This window comes from Lolium rigidum, chromosome 6, assembly GCF_022539505.1.
Source record: "Lolium rigidum isolate FL_2022 chromosome 6, APGP_CSIRO_Lrig_0.1, whole genome shotgun sequence".
NCBI classification, from domain to species: domain Eukaryota; kingdom Viridiplantae; phylum Streptophyta; class Magnoliopsida; order Poales; family Poaceae; genus Lolium; species Lolium rigidum.
In genome coordinates, this window is record NC_061513.1 from 32,099,596 (window position 1) to 32,115,846 (window position 16,251).

A 16,251-nucleotide genomic window follows, 5' to 3' on the forward strand; every position below is an offset into this window, starting at 1 on the left:
ATATATTTAGTATTCTCTATTGCCCATGACCTGCATAATCTTGGGAGTTAGCATAGTGACTGTGATATGCAGCAACCTTCATTTTAATGAGTCACATCAAGCAGCCTATTGCATTGAAAGCTTGCTTTCATGAAACACAAGTATGGCATGCAAGTAATTTACGAGAATGACATCAGCATTTGTTGTGCACCTTTCATTGTGAACTGATGCAATTAACTTCCAGTTTCGGAACTAAAGGTAAACGAACACAAAAAACATCTACTTTTAATGATGTAGTATGTAGAGTGGTCTAGTACCCTCCGAAATTGCATCTTCAAATTCAAAATACACTGTACAAAAAGAGAAGTTAATGAAAATAAAAATCTTTTCTCTGTTTTTTTTCCTTTGGATGCATCGTTTGTCATTTTATTATCAATTTTGTTACTCTCTTTGCACGGATGAATTTTGAACCTCAAATTGATTTTACACAAAAATAGGGTAACTGAAAAGTAGTTTTAGGATTTTGGTAGAGTTTTTATGTTAGTTTAGTGTCTAGACCAACACTAAATGCATGAATACACCATAAAAGGTGATTTCATAGCATATGTTACGACAAGGACATGGTGCATATCCTCTGATTTTATCGAAAATATGTTTGATCTTGACACGTGCTTGTCTAACTCATAATAAATTTCTGGCAGTTAGCATAGTGACCTCTTAGCTATAGACCACCAACCGTTTGTTTTACTCACTTACTCAGTCACACATCATGCGGCTTCTTCCTTTTGAAGAGCTTACATGAAAGCACAATATGCCACGACAATGACATGATGCACACTTTTGATTTTCCGACAGATGCTTTGAATTTTTGGTGTTGACATGCACCCATCTGTCTCATATAGTTAACTTCTGTTGTCTGAGTTCATTCCTTGCGTTATTTATCTAAATTATTATAGCAAATGATTTGCAGCTGGAGTTCCAACTGAGAATATACTCTATCTTGGAGGCCCAAACATTGCCTCGGAAATTTATAATAAAGAATATGCAAATGCTCGAATCTGTGGATCCAATAAGTGGAGGAAACCTCTCGCTAAGTTTTTAAGGCAACCACATTTCATTGTCTGGGATAACAGTGACCTTGTCACTCATGAGGTGATGGGTGGCCTGAAGAACGTCTATGCTATTGGCGCTGGTAAGTGTATTTGTTCGTAACACATTATATATCAACTACCTAGTCAACCCTAAATTTAGCTCACTGAAACGAGCACATTAATACATTTTACATTATACTTGTTGATCTTGGCTTTTTTGGTTCTATCTGATGATATTCAACTATTCAAGCAGGCATCGGTTTTTTTTAACGGAAAGCCCAAGCCTCAAGAAGGCATAGATAGTATGTGGGTGTACTTGGTCTGTTTGATGTCAACCTTATCTGTTGCTCTGTAGTGTATGGGCAGGCTACGTTGAAATCAGAGGATGCAACATCGTTTCCTTAACCTGTATATACTTATCCTATCAGTTTATAGACAAAAACGACATGTTTTTTACAGAAAGAGCATTATGACTGAGAAGCTCCATGTTAGTTCAACACTTGTTTTAATATTTTGACAGAATAAGCATTGGTGTTTAGTTTTTTTTTCCTTTTTCTGTTATTAAAGAAGTTATTTGCTTTCTCTCTCTCTCTCTCTCTCTCTCTCTCTCTCTCTCTCTCTCTCTCTCTCTCCTGCAAGGTGTTTGCTGCTATATGCTATGTTTCCAGCTCAATCATAACCTTATGTTCTATTTTTCAGGAATGGTGGCAGCTTTAACAAACGAGAGTGCAACAAGCAAATCAGTTTATTTTGCTCACTGCACGTCCGAGATGATATTCATTACTCATCTGCTGACAGAACAGCCAGAGAAACTTGCTGGCCCGCTTCTGGCTGATACTTATGTAACTCTCCTAAAAGGTCGCAACGCATGGTATGGGCAAATGCTAGCAAAGGGAGAACTCAGGCTCGATATGGGTGACAGTATCAAGGGAAAGGGGATGATTCAGGTTATCTTATAGCAATGTTCTTTTCTTTTCTTCCATAAGTTCATGTGTTTGCTGAGCATTTCTGAATAATATCGAGAAGTAAAACCTAGTAAAGATATGAAAACCTTCTGGATATTCTGTACTAGTTATTTTGATAATCCTTTCGCATTATTGGTTCACTTTTATGTTTTGTGTGTCATGCATTGACTGAGTGTATGCTCTTTGCATTACATTGTACAGGGTATTTCTGCTGTTGGTGCATTTTTTGAGCTGCTCAGCCAACCCAGCTTAAGTGTCCAACACCCAGAGGAAAACAAGCAAGTTGCTCCTGCTGAACTGTGCCCAATTCTGAAGAGGCTTTATAGAATTCTAATAAAAAGGTTTGTGATCTGCATTACCTTTATGCATATGGTGCTCTGCATGCTTCGACAGTTTATACAGAATTCATTTGACAGCTTGAGGAATGTAGTTCAACTGCAAATTTAGCCCTTCTCTGGCTTGTCTGATCCTCTGCTGCTTCTACTTACGAGTTGCCAGCGTAACTAGACAATATCAATGACTGCTCACAGGATACTAATATACATGAACTCAGTGTAGCTCCAGCTGTTTATGAGCATAGAACTGATGATACATAGTTGTAGGAAGTCCACTGTAAATCAAAGGGAAACCCTGACGATCACCCGGGGGATCTGTCGTTTTCCATCGTCCGCCTCGCTGGCTTGGTCCACACGTGTCTCCCTGGCTGGCTCCACACGCGCATGGGTGGGCCCTCCACCAAATCTTATCTTCTTTGTGCGCTTCTTCTCTACCATCTCATCTCTTCCGTTTCCGCCAACGTGCAGTCCTGCACATCACCGCCGCTAACTTCTCCAGCCACGAGCCCGCCCACTGTTCTACAAACGTGTAGCCTCCACTTCAGCGGTTCAGCCATGCGCCGCAGCCCTGCCCTGGCCGGATCTGGCGTGCCCCCGAGGATCTGCATGTGCTGCTGCTGCCCTGCCTCCACACACGGGCATGCCCACTGGCCAAACCCCCTCTCCAATCGTCTCTCCTCTCTTTTCTGGGACATCACCACCGGTGGTGCCGTCCCGTTGCTTGCTGCAAACCCCTTCCGTGTTTGCTACAAACGCTGGATGCCGCAGCTGCAAATATGGGTCGCCGGTGCTGCAAGGCTCTGCCGCCGCCGCCGTCTTTGCTGCAAGCGCCAGCCACCACTGCTGCAAACGCCGGTTGCCGTTGCTACGAGTGCCGGCCGCCGTTGCTGCAAGGTCGGCTGCCGATGACTGCTTGCTGCAAACGACGTCTGCCACTGCTACAAACGTCGGATGCAGCTGCTATGAGCGCCGCCCGCTGCTGCTGCAAACTTCGGCTGCCGCTGCTACGAGCTCCGCCCTGCAAACTTCGCTCGCCGCTGCTACAAACAATGGATGTCAATGCTTCAAGGGGGTCGGACGGGCACGACTGCCAGCGTCCATGGCGGAAGCTGCTGGCGATGATGGCACTGCTGCGGCAGGCGACGGCTAGCTGCAGCGTTTGCTGCGAGGTGATGGGCCACTCTGCAACCTCCGGTCGGCGTGATCGGTGTTGCTATGAAGCACTTCTGCAAGGGGATGGAGCCCTGCTATGCAGGGTGGAACGGCGTTGGCAGTAGTTTTCTTCCTACGCGAGTCGTCAGCTGCGAGCGGCCGTTGATGCTGCTATCGCCGGAGTTGGACGCCGGCCAAGGTGTGGCCAAGGCGTTCACCATGAGGGCCGCGTGTGAGCATCACTGTGCGCGGGGGGAATATTTCTTCTCGATGGAACCGAGTCAACGAGCCATCCTAGACATACGTGTGCTGCGATCCAACGGCTGCGGACCCGGGGGGATTTGATCCCCCGGGGGACGCTCAGCGTTGCCCTAAATCAAATCAGAGCTCTGGCCCATGTGAGGCCATGCTGTTTCTTTGCTTAGAGCCAGAGTGATCCTATACTTTTAGCTGGATTTCCATAAACAAAATTGTCAAGTCATCACAATGAACAGTAGCAAGGGAATATCAACCATGAGCTATTACGAAGGAATCTTTGAGCAACTGATCCAAATCGCCATTTTCTCTAACGTAACTCCTCTTTGGAATCTGCAGGGAGCTCCCAGTGAGAGACATTCTCCAAGCCCTGAGAGATGAGACCATGAACGATCCGCGCGAAAGGATCGAGATGGCGCAGAGCCACGCGTTCTACCGCCCGTCTCTGCTCGGAAAGCCCTGACCTTTATAGCCACTGTACATTATTAGAGTGTAAACAACGGTTGGATTAGCTCCAGCCTGTCATGCTTCACATCATTTTCGATTGAGCAAAGGCGTCTCCAGGTTTCTTCTGCCTTGCGTGCTTGGATCCCAGGGTCCTTGATTTGTGGTGTTGTTAGACTGTCATGTTGTACAAGAGACTGTTGGGTCCTTAAAATGTTACTTGGACAATAAACATGAGATACCATAATTACCTCCAGTATGTTATGGTATTGGCACCTTGTCCTTTCTGTTTGCAGTACTGTGTCCCTCATTGCGAAGTTATTTGTTAGGATATAAATGTTTTCATTTTAGGGCAAGAATGTGATGCTACTGGTGGTGAGATTCTGTGGATCGCGTTTCCTGTGATTGCTATACTGTTTTCCTGGGCCCAAGTTCGTGTGGTTCTAAATAACAGAAGGTGCGTTTCTCTAAGCATTCATCTGAACTCTTGTCAGACCGGTGTGCTGTTCAATACGTTTAACGATAAGTGTGTGCTCATTTGTGTGCATATTTATAGCTGGGCATGTTTTTATCAGCAGCTCAAGCCAAAGAGAAGTTTAACATCCAGTTTCTTGTTTAACATCCCAGTACCAGTTTAAGGATGAGATCTGTTAGGATATTTTCCAAGAAAATTTTCTACCACCGCCCAACCCGTCTATTCCGTTCTAAAGCTGATCAAGATGAGTGTATGTTGCGATGTCCTTATACCACAGCGAAGAAAGGTGTTTTGCAACAAGATTTCGTTCGTGAAATCATAAGGCAAATCTAGCGGTTTACAACATATTTTTTAGTTTTTTCTCCACTTGTCACCGAAAAAATCTCAGTTGCAACTCCATTTACAACTTATATGCACAAATCACGATGCAAATGACGTATTTGAGTGAGCATAAACTTAGTTATCAGCTAGTTGAGAAGTAGGAAAACTGAAATAAGAAAGATTAACTAAGATACATTTGTTCAAATTCAAGCACGTACGAGGTATGACGTACCCATCAAACTATATTATACAATTTTGGAAACCTCCTCACACCTTTCTGATCCTAATTCATCTTGTAATAGTATCAAATCTCCTAACATTTGCATATATGTATGATTAACTAACTCAAAGGATCCTAATCAAGCACTCCTCTAAAAACGCTATCGATCATTTGCTCTTTCATGGATTCGCCTGCTGCACGAAGGTGACGCCGAAGATCCTCACGCTACCGGCCGGAACCGCCGGCGCCACTTGCACAGGCTGGAGGGCCGCTGCCGGTGGCGGCGCCACTTGCACAGGCTGCATGGCCGCTGCCAGTGGCGGCACCACAATGGGGACTGCCATGGCAGGCGGGTGCGCCATCTGCAAGGGCAGCGCCAGCGCGAGCTCGTTGCCAAGACGTAGCCGCTTCCTCGGCACGATGGGCTTGCCGCTGTAGTGCTTCCTCATGTGGCCGCCGAGGGAGACGCCGGTTGGGTACTCAGCGCCGCAGATCTTGCACGCGTGCGTCTTGGGCGGCCTGGCGCCCCCGCGGCACGCAATGTGGTCCTCCGGGTCGATTCCCGCGGCTGCTGCGGCCGCGGCAGCCGCCGCGATCCGCCGGTTCTTGTGGCCCGCGACGTGGCCGCCCAGCCCCTGGTGCGTCGGGAACCAGCGGCCGCACTCCCTGCACGAGAAGCCGCGCCCCGGGTCGCCGCGAACGGCCAGCTGGAGTGGGCCGTCGAACACTGGCGGCTGCAGCGGGTGGAGGAGTGGGGCGATGGGTGCTTGCTGCGGTGGGGCAATGGGTGCTTGTTGCGGTGGGGCAACCGGTGCGGCGGCGGGCGGCGCTGGCACGACGCTGGCCGTGGTCGGACTGGGCTCCACGCTGCTCCTGGCGCTGCTGCTGCTTCCGCTGCCGGCGTTCATGACGGGGTTGTTGCTGCACACGGACTGCACGGGCGTGATCGTTGTGTCGTCGGGCATCGCCGGGAGTGCAACGGGAGTAGACACGGAGTCGCCCACCTCCTCCACGGCGGACGCCTGGCCGCCACTGGCCCTGATGGCGGCGGCCACAGCGGCCAGGTGCTTGGCCGCCTGCGCGTGCACCTTCATGTGGCCGTGCACGGCCTTGCTGCTGCCGAAGTCCCTCGGGCACACTCGGCAGGGAAACCGTGCAGGCGCTTCACCCGCCGCCCTCGCCGCCACGGGCACGGCGGCGGCAGCAGCGTCGCTGACGGTCCCGTCGGAGCCGAACGAGGCCGCGGGCGAGATCTTTCGGGCGGACGCGGAGCTGGGCTTGACCCACTGGCCGTTGTGGAGGTAGCTGGCCTGCAGGAAGTACCTGGCGTCCTCGTCGTCGGTGTCCGTGTCGGAGCCCGCCGCCGCCGCGTTGTGGTGGTACCCCGACACCACCTCGCCCTCCTCGACCTCGCTTCCATGAGGCGGCTGCTGGTCAGGATCGGCCATGGAACTACGGGCGCGATCGATCGATCGATCAGAAGGTGATCGAAGAGCGAGCGAGAAGCTAGCTAGGGTTTGGCTACGCTACGCTTGAGACGTGCGGCTTGTTGGCCTTGCTTGTGGGTGGAGGATCTGTGTGGCTGCCTTATATGGGCGCGCGCGCGCGCGTACGGAGAAGGAGAAGGACACGGCCGGGTCGGTGTGGTAGATCGATTCGGGTCGGCGGCGGCAAGGCGCGCTAGGGTTTAAGCAGCACTGTGATCGATGAAGATTATTGCGTGGCGCGCGCGGCTCGATCAGCCGCGAGTGATCGATCGTTAGACGGCTGGAAACTGAAGACGACTCTGCTTCGATGTGGCGCGTAAATATGGAAGCCAAAGAGTGCGTGTGCGAGGTGGAGTTTGTACGTGTTTGTTTCGGGAACGATATATACGCGCGCAGTTTAAACGGGATTCACTTGCCCCGTTTTACCCGGGGAGACTGGAGCGTGACTGCTGTTGACAGCACGGCAGAGAGAGACGAGATCGAGTAGGTGTTGTAAAAGGAAGGCTATCGCTACGCAATCTTCTCCTCTTTTGGATCTCTTTCTTCGCCAACAAGATATGCAACCAGAAGTTAAACAAACGAGACTGGAGAAATAGAACGGCAGGTCTACAGTGTACACGTACGTACATATCTAAGCATCTCCACCGGTAGCCCCCAAATAGGCGCCGGCAGGGGCGTCGGCACCTCCGTTTGGGGGACGCCGGCACATCATCCTCTATTTGGGGACGTTACTCCCACACCGGCGCCCCCAAACAGGCGGCCCCGATAGATTTTGAAATTCAAATTTGCAACACGATATTCATACATAGTTCGAACGAAATTTGTTCAAATTTAACACGATTTCAAACTAAAAAAACTAAAAAATACGACTAGCGGCGCTGGGAGTCGAAGGCGCTGAAGTCGAGGTCGTCACCGCTGGATGTCCCGAAGGACCAGCTGTCGACGTCGCCGGCCTCCTCGTCGTCGGCCTTCTCCTCCTTTGGCGCCGGCAGCTCGGATGGTCCGGCGAGGTCGACGTAGTTGGCACCGTGGTCCCTGTTGGACTACACCGCTGCCTGTCGCGGGTCGATCGCGATGCGACGGTAGTCCTCGTCGACGGAGCGGCCGATGATGAAGTTGAGGGCGGGGAACTCCTCCTCGTCATCGTCGCCACGGAGGGCGGCCTGCGCCTCGGCCTCCTTCTCCCACCATTGCTTCTTCGCCGGTGGAAGTGGTGGCGAGGCGTCCTCCTCCTTGACGCGGGAGCGGCGGCCCGACCCCGTCGTCCGACGAGCCGGAGTAGAGGAGGCGCGCCTCGCGCCGTCGCGGATGACGACGCCTCCGGAAGCGCGGGCGCGGCCGAGCGCGTGCGCGCGACGGCGGACGATCCGGTGCGTGAGGTTCCGGACGCCGCGGTCCGTTCCGGCGCCCTCTGCGTGGTAGGCGGCGGCGCCATGTTCGCCGCCTGCGGGAAGTATACCGGCTCCCGCTGCCCGCGGACGCGTGGATGCAAGCCGTACCCGCGGAGCGTGTCGTCGACGGAGCGGCCGTACCACCAGGCCGACGTTGTTGAAGCGGCCGCCCGAGGGGTTGGCCGTCCGCGCGAGCTCGACGGCGCGCTCGCGGTCGAAGCGCCCTGCCCAGGATGGGCTATCGACAGCGTTCTCCGGGAGGCTCCTCTCCTCCGGCGTCATCTCAGCCCGCTGTTGCCTGGTGAGGGCCCGCGTCTGTGGTCCTGGCGGAGGCGGCGGCGGCACGGCGAAGCCGCCGTTGGAGACGTGCCAGCCGTGCGGCAACTTGTACTGCACTGGCACGGGGATGCGGTGCCAGTATAGCACGTTGGCCTCGTCGAACGCCAGCTGCGTCGAGCGGAGCATGCCGATGCCGCCGGCCTTGTCGTTGTGCGCCATCGTGATTGCGTGCGGGTGGTGGTTCGCGCGGAGGTTGAGGACGGCGGCGGCTAGGGATGGACGACGGAGAAAAGAGAGAAGTGCGCGCCGGTGAGGTTTTAAGGGAGGCAGCGGACGCGCATTGAAGGCGCGTGGGTAAGGTAGGTGGACGCCGCGTGGCCAGTCGCCGCACTCGCCGTTTTGGTTTTCGCGCGGGAGGCCATTAACGCCAATGACCAACCTCCCCGCGTCGTTTCCGATGCGAACCGCCGCGTCCCCTCGCTGACAAGGCGGCCCACCTGCGAAAACCGTCGTTTCACGAGGCGCCGGCGCGCCTGATTCGCGTCCTTGGCGAAATGGCCGGCACGGGGTTGCCGGCGATTCTATTGGGCTCCAAAATTGGCCGGCGCCGGTGGGAGTCCATTTTCACCCCGGTCCCCAAATTGCTATCGGGGCCGCTATCGGCGCCGCCGGTGGAGATGCTCTAACTGTACCTTGTAAAAAAGAACTTTACATGCTCGCTGTAAACGTGCACGTACTGCCGGCATTCTATGAAAAAACTGAACGCGTATTTTTTTTTAACAGCATACGTGCATCTTTTGTTACTAGCTTCTTGCATCCCCTGGTGTTTAACGTTGTGAGATAGCTCTCGCAACAAACAACTGGCTGGTACATGAGAACGATAACAGCGAGGCCGGGTACACTAGTTCTCGTCGCGGCGTCTTCTCTCCACAGCAATGGGGAGAGGCTATCGCGTGATTGTGGAGTGGTGTTTTGAGCTTAGTCATGTATATATATTCTCCTGTTTTGACTGGGATTGGCCTTGTGGCGTGATTTATTTCTCGAAATATATAGGAGTTATGCCCCGGCCTCTTTATCGAATCGATGCACACAACCTTGATATTATTGCATTGTCTTCAAAGTATCAAGTTTTACATTTCAAGGAGCACTCAAAGTGGCAGCGTAGATCCACTATATCTAACAAAAAAAACATAAAAATTGGAATAAATGCTATGCATCTTGTATGCGCTAGAATGCAGCCGTTCCACCCATGCTAAATATAGGCCGTACAACCGCCATCAAACGACTGCATCAACGCATTGGGCTAGGACTATCACTCCGTAAAGTTTTTGGACGAATGGCGAGAAGGCGGTAGTAGTGGCTTTTCAAGTGTTTTTACACCTAAAAAAATTTCACAGCGTTACCGGCTCCGGCTGCGCGTTCGGTTAATATGGTTAATTCGGTTTGGTTAATACTGTTTTTCGGTAAATACAGTTTCAATACTTCGGTAAATACGGTTTCGTATAAAAATACGGTTCGGTTTCGGTAATAACCATATAAATTCGGTTCGGTTTCGGTAATAACCAAATTAACCAAAGTTGACGCGAATTTCTGAATAACATCCATTTTTATGGACATATATTTGGTTTTTCTACTTTTAATACCAAACTAAATGTGTTACAGGAGAAAGAAATGCTAAGTAATGAAAATGCGGCCAAAATAAAAATAAATGCATCAATATTGGGGACTAGAAGTCTAGAACTCACGATCTGTCACAAACATATGTATACTAGCACGTACAGACCACAAATCTAGAGTAGCTCTCTTGCCTAATATGCACGTCAAAGATATATAAAAGTCTAACGTGAATTTGGGATGGGCTTAGAAAGAAAAATTATTTGTTTCATTCAGATCTTCGGTTTTCTTCGGTTAACCATGGTTTTTTCGGTTTTTAACTGAATTAACTGAAGTGTATATGGTTAGCACTTTTGCTAACTGAAACCTAACCATAAAACCATAAAAACTGAAATTCGGTTTCGGTTAGGTTTTTTTTGGTTCGGTTTTCGGTTTCAGTTCGGTTATGTGCAGCGAGCAATGCGATGGAAGGAAAGATATCTGTAAGGAGTGTTCCTCCAACACGGATGTTGCACGAATGCTATTTTTATAGCTGGATATAATTATGGTTAGCAGCTCAAGCCGAAGAGAGAAGTTCAGCAAGCCCAGTTTGAGCATGAGCTCTGTATATTTTCGGAGAAAATTTCTACTATCCGTTTATTCCGTTCCAATGCTGATCAATCAAGATGAGTGTGTAAAAGCGAAAAAGCGTGAGATTTTCTTGTAGCAAGATAAGAAAGAGCAACCAACATGCATTTAATTTATTCAAATTCAATCTACCTAGCACGTATTTGTAAGGAGTATTATACAATTTCAGATACCTCCTGAGACGATTAATTCTCATCCTAACAAATCTGGTAAAACTTCCAAATCTCCTAACATTTCTATGTATGACCAACTCAAAGCATCGAAAACCAAAATACTTGTATCAAACAATCCGGATCATTGCCTCATTGCTCGTGCTCGGCCGGGGGCTCCTCCTCCTCCATCTGCGCCTGCACAATGGTCACGCCGAAGAGCCTGACGCTAACGGCCGGCACCTGAGGCTGCTGCGCGGGCGGTGCGGCAGGCGGAGGCTGCTGCAAGGGCGGTTCGGCAGGCGGAGGCTGCTGCAAGGGCGGCGCGAGCGCGAGCTCCGGGAGGCGCATCCGCTCCCTGGGCACGATGGTCCTGCCAGCATAGTGCTTCCTCATGTGCCCACCGAGGGACACGCCGCTCTGGTACTCGGCGCCGCAGACCTTGCACGGGTGCGGCTTCCTTGGGACGCCGCGGCTTGTGAGGTCGATCCCCGCGGCTGCTGCGGCGCGGGCCTCCGCCGCAAACCGCCGGTTCTTGTGGCCCGCGGCGTGGCCGCCCAGGCCCTGGTGCGTCGGGAACCACCGGTCGCACTCCCTGCAAGGAAACCCGCGCCCGGCAGGCGCCTGCGGGAAGGCGTTCGGGTCGCCCCCCGCGTTGATGTGCAGCGGGCCGTTGAAGACTCCGTGCTCCGGCGCGGCTGGCGGTGGGTCAACGCCGACGAGGACTTGCTGCGGCACGGGAACGATCAGGGGAACCATCAGGGGGATGAAGTTGGCTTGCTGTGGTGGGGCAGGAGGCGGAGCAACGGGTGGTTCCTGCGGTGCGGCGGCACCACTCTGGATCGGCTCCACGCTGTTCCTGTTGCTGCTGCTGCCGCTGCCGCCGTTCAGCACAGGATCATTGCTGCAGACGGACTGCACGGGCATGGAGACGGACACCGAGTCTCCCACCTCGTCCACTGCGGACGCGCTGGCACTGCCCCCCGCAGCCACGGACGCCTTCGCGTGCACCCTCATGTGGCTGCCCACGGCCTTCCTGCTGATGAAGTCCCTCCGGCAGATGGGGCAGGGGAACCCCGCGTTCGCCAGGGCGGCGGCGCCAGCACCGGTGATGGTCCCGTGCGAGCCGAAGGAGGACGCGGGGGACAACGGGCCACGGAGGTCGTCGTGGTGGTGCGCGAGGTAGTACCTGGCGTCCTCGTCGTCGGTGTCCGTGTCGGACCCCGCAGCCGCGTGGTACCAGCTGGAGACGACCTCGTCCTCCTCGATCTCGCTCCCGCTCTCGTCCTCGCTGGAACCGGCCATGGAATCAAGCTCCGCCGCGATCGATCAGAAGGTGAGGGAGCGAGCGTGAAACTAGGGCTTGGTCGCTAGCTGGAGACGTCTCCGGCGTGTGCTGTGGCTTGGCTAATTGGCTTCGCTTCGCTTGTGGGTGGAGGGTTAGCCTTATATGCATGCATGGGCTGTAGATCGGGAAGGATGGGCGGCGGCAAGGCTGAGTTCTAGCTAGGGTTTGTTTGCCTGGCGCGCGACTCAGGCTTGCTGGGAGGGACGGACGGCCGGATGGATGGGCTGGCGGCGGGAAGGAAAGTGAACGGCCGAATGGATTAGCGCTTGGATACGATTTGGCGGGTGGAGACGGAAATTAAGGTGAAGGATTAGCGCGTGGTTAGAGAGGGAGAGATGTGTACATGCATGGAAACAAATCTTGTGTTCCGATCTGTTTCTTCGGCATCAAGATATGTGGGTGAAAAGAAAAGAGCAATCCTAGCAGACACCGCAAACCGGAAACACTAAATATCTGATGGAGGGCACCCTAAACGCGTTGAGAATATGTTGTTATGCGGTTCACGTTTGGCGCGTCTAGGTTGCGCGCCGTTTTTTCAGCCTGCAGAACAAAACCGCAACGGCATAGGGGCGCTTGTTGGGCTGGCGGTCAGCATGGTTGCGATCCATGGTTTTGGGGCGGGTGGGTGGCGGCTGGATGCCGAAGTAGCGGAGGTCAGTGGCAGATGCGGGGTGTTGGAGAGAAACTAGGGTTTAGGGGGTTCCGACCGGAGTCCAAACCCATTTATACCGCTGATAATGGGTCGGATGGGCCTGCAAAGTTGGGCCTTCTGGACCCTTCGGGCCCACTAGCTCGGAACGGCCCAGGTCCAGCCCATGAGCGAAGAGCGCCTCCACACCATCCCTGAGCAGAGGCGACCCAGTGGCGGCGGCGGCCATGGGCATCTCTGGACCGGCAGGCGCTTCGCCGGCGGGAGGAATCCGCACCTGCACCGAACCCACAAGGAACCGGGGCGAGGAGGAAGGCCGAGAAGAGCTTCTTGCCCCCGAAGAACCCGGTGGGAGGGCAGGGAAGCAATCAAACCCTAGATCCAAAACCACCGTCGCGATGCCCCAACGCTCGGGCGACTGCGGTAGCGACAGAGAGATTCGATGTCGCACGACATCGTCAGCGATGGGGGAGAGTGCACACTGCACTCCAGCCACGCCCAAGCCTTGTCGAGGAAGCCGTCCAGAGTGATCCGCTCTGGACCAGATCTGGGGGAGGCGGAGGGAGAGCTCGAGGATGAGGCCTCCATGTCGGAGAGGCAGCTCTCGCCAGAACATCCAACAACGAGCATCCAGAACCTCAAGCCCGCGAGCCCTACCTCTATGGGCGTAGGGCGGGGGAGGGAGGGGGTGGCGGCGGCAGGGAAAGGGTACCGCCTTCTCCTGCGCACCGGAAAAAGCAGTGGAGCGCACGGTCAGGCACATCCTTGAGGTAGGCCGTGTGAGAGCGTCGACGCGAACTAGAGCTGCGCCACTGCGCAGAGCGTCAGCAAGATCTTCGCCGGCGGGACCGGGAGAGAGAGTGACATAGGTATGCCTACGGGGCATGTCGTATGAATACCCCTGGTCCGTAGTGGATCAGGGAAGCCCATGGACTCGAAACATTGTAGGCCCAGAAGATTGAAGATCCTCGGATTAGGAAGATAGAGTTATTATAGGAAATTTGTATCAATATAGGGAAATGCCCAACGCGGACCGATAATTTGTACTTGTACGACACGGAAAATCCTCAGCTTTACCTCCTATATAAAGGGAAAGCCGAGGGTGAAATAAGGACCGAATCATTGTAACCCTAGCCATCGTAATTTCTTAGCACCTTTGTTCGGATGAAACCTTCGAGATCTATTTGATCTCTACTTTCTACGAAACCCTAAGTCTACAATCCGTGGGCATTGACGAGTTAATCCCTCGTCAATTGGCACCGTCTGTGGGAATTAGAGGTCGCAAGGTTCTGATCTCGATGGCATCGTCAACATCATCATCGGCAGCGAGCAATGCGATGGAAGGTGGTAAACACATCCAATCTGATCTCGTTGATTTTGTTCCTTACCCGCCCGCCCATTTGCATTCTTATGCCAATCTGTAGGAGTCAATGGAGATGACGTTCGGGAGCTTCCGCTTCCTCGTCGGGAAAGAAGGATCGCACCATTTATCGGCACCGATTTTTTCGGGACCGTTAGCGGCCGAGCCTGATTACTCGGGGTCATCGGCGTCATCCGTTGAGTCAGGCGACGAAGAAGTTTCGCCGCCACGCTTCCCCAAGCCCACTGATAGCGGAAAACTCACCGGTCTGTTCGGTGAGATGACTTTCGGGTCGGTCACAGAACCGATCTATCCCAAGATAGTGACTCGGAAAGCTTCATCAACTTCGACTTCACCAATACAACCAACTCCACCGATAGCAGGGAGGTCCTCGCCGGTCCATATGACGGTGTCACCTATCCTGAGTTCGATGAGAACGAATATACAACATACCATCAGATTTGTGTAATCACGGGATTAGGCCGTGAAGCTGACCGAAGAATCAGAGGCTATCGACGATTTAGCCAACCCCTATGTCGATCCCGCGAGATCTTACAAGAGGAATAGAAAATAAATATGTGGGAGCTCAACCAAGAGAAAAGGTGCAGCTACCACAAGATGCGTGGGACAAAGTGACAAGAGCCATAAACGGCACAAAGCCGATAACTACACAAGCCTCATCAGCAGCGCTACAAGCATCAGTATAAACTCAATCGATCAAGACGCGAGTTAGAAAAATTACAACAGAAACTTGACGAAAGAAGATCTGCAGCAGACGCTTCCAGCGAGCGCAGAGCTAACTTGAGTCAACACTCGAGAAACTTAGCAGATAACCATAGAGATAGCCGCGGAAGAGCAAGGTCTCGGATGGCAGGCATACCTGAAGCTGAGAGAGAAAACCTGGTTCAAAATCTCGACATGTCTTTTATGTCGATAGATACGAGAGGGCATATCATCCCGAAGTGCTAGAGGCAGGATACATGGCAACACACGCATATTTGATGACAACTAGACCACCTCAAGGCGATCCTCGAGCATCGTTGTATCAAACGGCCATGGCAGGAATCAGCGTCATGGGTGCTGCAATAGCGGGAAGAGAGATAGTACAGCAACCTGCAAGTTCTCCACGCCGGAATAGCCTAAGACAATATAGTCCCCGACGTACAGTGGTGGCAACTCGAGATATCCCGAGAGAAGGTGACGCGAGAAACACCACAACTCAGGCTCTAGTCGGTAGAGCACGAGAGGAAAGAGGTCAGGAGAATAGAACCCGAGAAAATCGTCAAACAACAGAGGATAGTGAGGAAGATTTTTGTAGACTCCCTTGCTTTACCCGAAGGGTTCGCAAGACTCGAGTACCCAACAGCTTCAAATTACCCGACAACTATAAAAAGTTCGATGGGCTGCAGGACCCAGAGGATTGGTTGGTCGATTATCTCGAAATAGTAAAATTGATCGGTGGCACAAGACAACAGCTATGCAAAGCATCCAAGTTCACCTCAGTAGAGCCACAAGATCTTGGATGAGAAAATTGCCTGAAGGATCCATACATAGCTAGGAGAGCTTCGAGAACTTGTTCGTGCAAAACTTCATGTCCACCTGCAAGAAACCAGCGTCAATAGAGCAGTTAAGGACGTGCACACAGAAATCAGGCAAATCAATGAGGGCATACATCCAGCGGTGGAGTCTCATCAAAAATTCAGCTGAGCACGTGTCTGATGAAAGAGAAATTGATGCATTCATCGCAGGTATTCGTAGAAAGGAGCTTGTCGAAGAGCTAGGAAGATCTAATTCAAGAACAGCGAATAGGTGGGCTGATGGTGAAGATGCCATCCATAATAAACGGCAGCGCTCTCCCGAGGAAGATCGCAACAGAAACATCAACCAGCACAGGAGACATTTCCGTAGCTTTGCGGAATACGACGATCCCAGCCAAGTATCGGCTGTTTTCCGCAGCAATAATGGTAGCAACCATCACGATGATTATCGCAGGAGCAATGAGCAACGAAGTGATAATATAGATGCACCAAGCTCTAGCAGGCAAAATAGTCGACCCAGGTTTCCACGGACATACAATGTGTCACCCGAAGAACTTTTGAATGGACCGTGC

At 52.4% G+C, this 16,251-nt stretch overlaps 1 protein-coding gene across 1 annotated transcript in view; it reads left to right on the forward strand.

Moving 5' to 3' along the window:
• LOC124662395 (probable glycerol-3-phosphate dehydrogenase [NAD(+)] 1, cytosolic) overlaps positions 1–4,464 on the forward strand; it is a 13,888-nt gene extending 9,424 nt beyond the window's left edge. Inside the window, exons 2-5 of the mRNA XM_047200236.1 lie at positions 950–1,171; positions 1,770–2,017; positions 2,237–2,376; positions 4,117–4,464. Coding sequence (XP_047056192.1) covers positions 950–1,171; positions 1,770–2,017; positions 2,237–2,376; positions 4,117–4,240 — 734 coding nt within the window. The 3' untranslated portion in view covers positions 4,241–4,464. The remainder of the gene's footprint in view (positions 1–949; positions 1,172–1,769; positions 2,018–2,236; positions 2,377–4,116) is intronic.
• Positions 4,465–16,251: the final 11,787 nt, after the last annotated feature.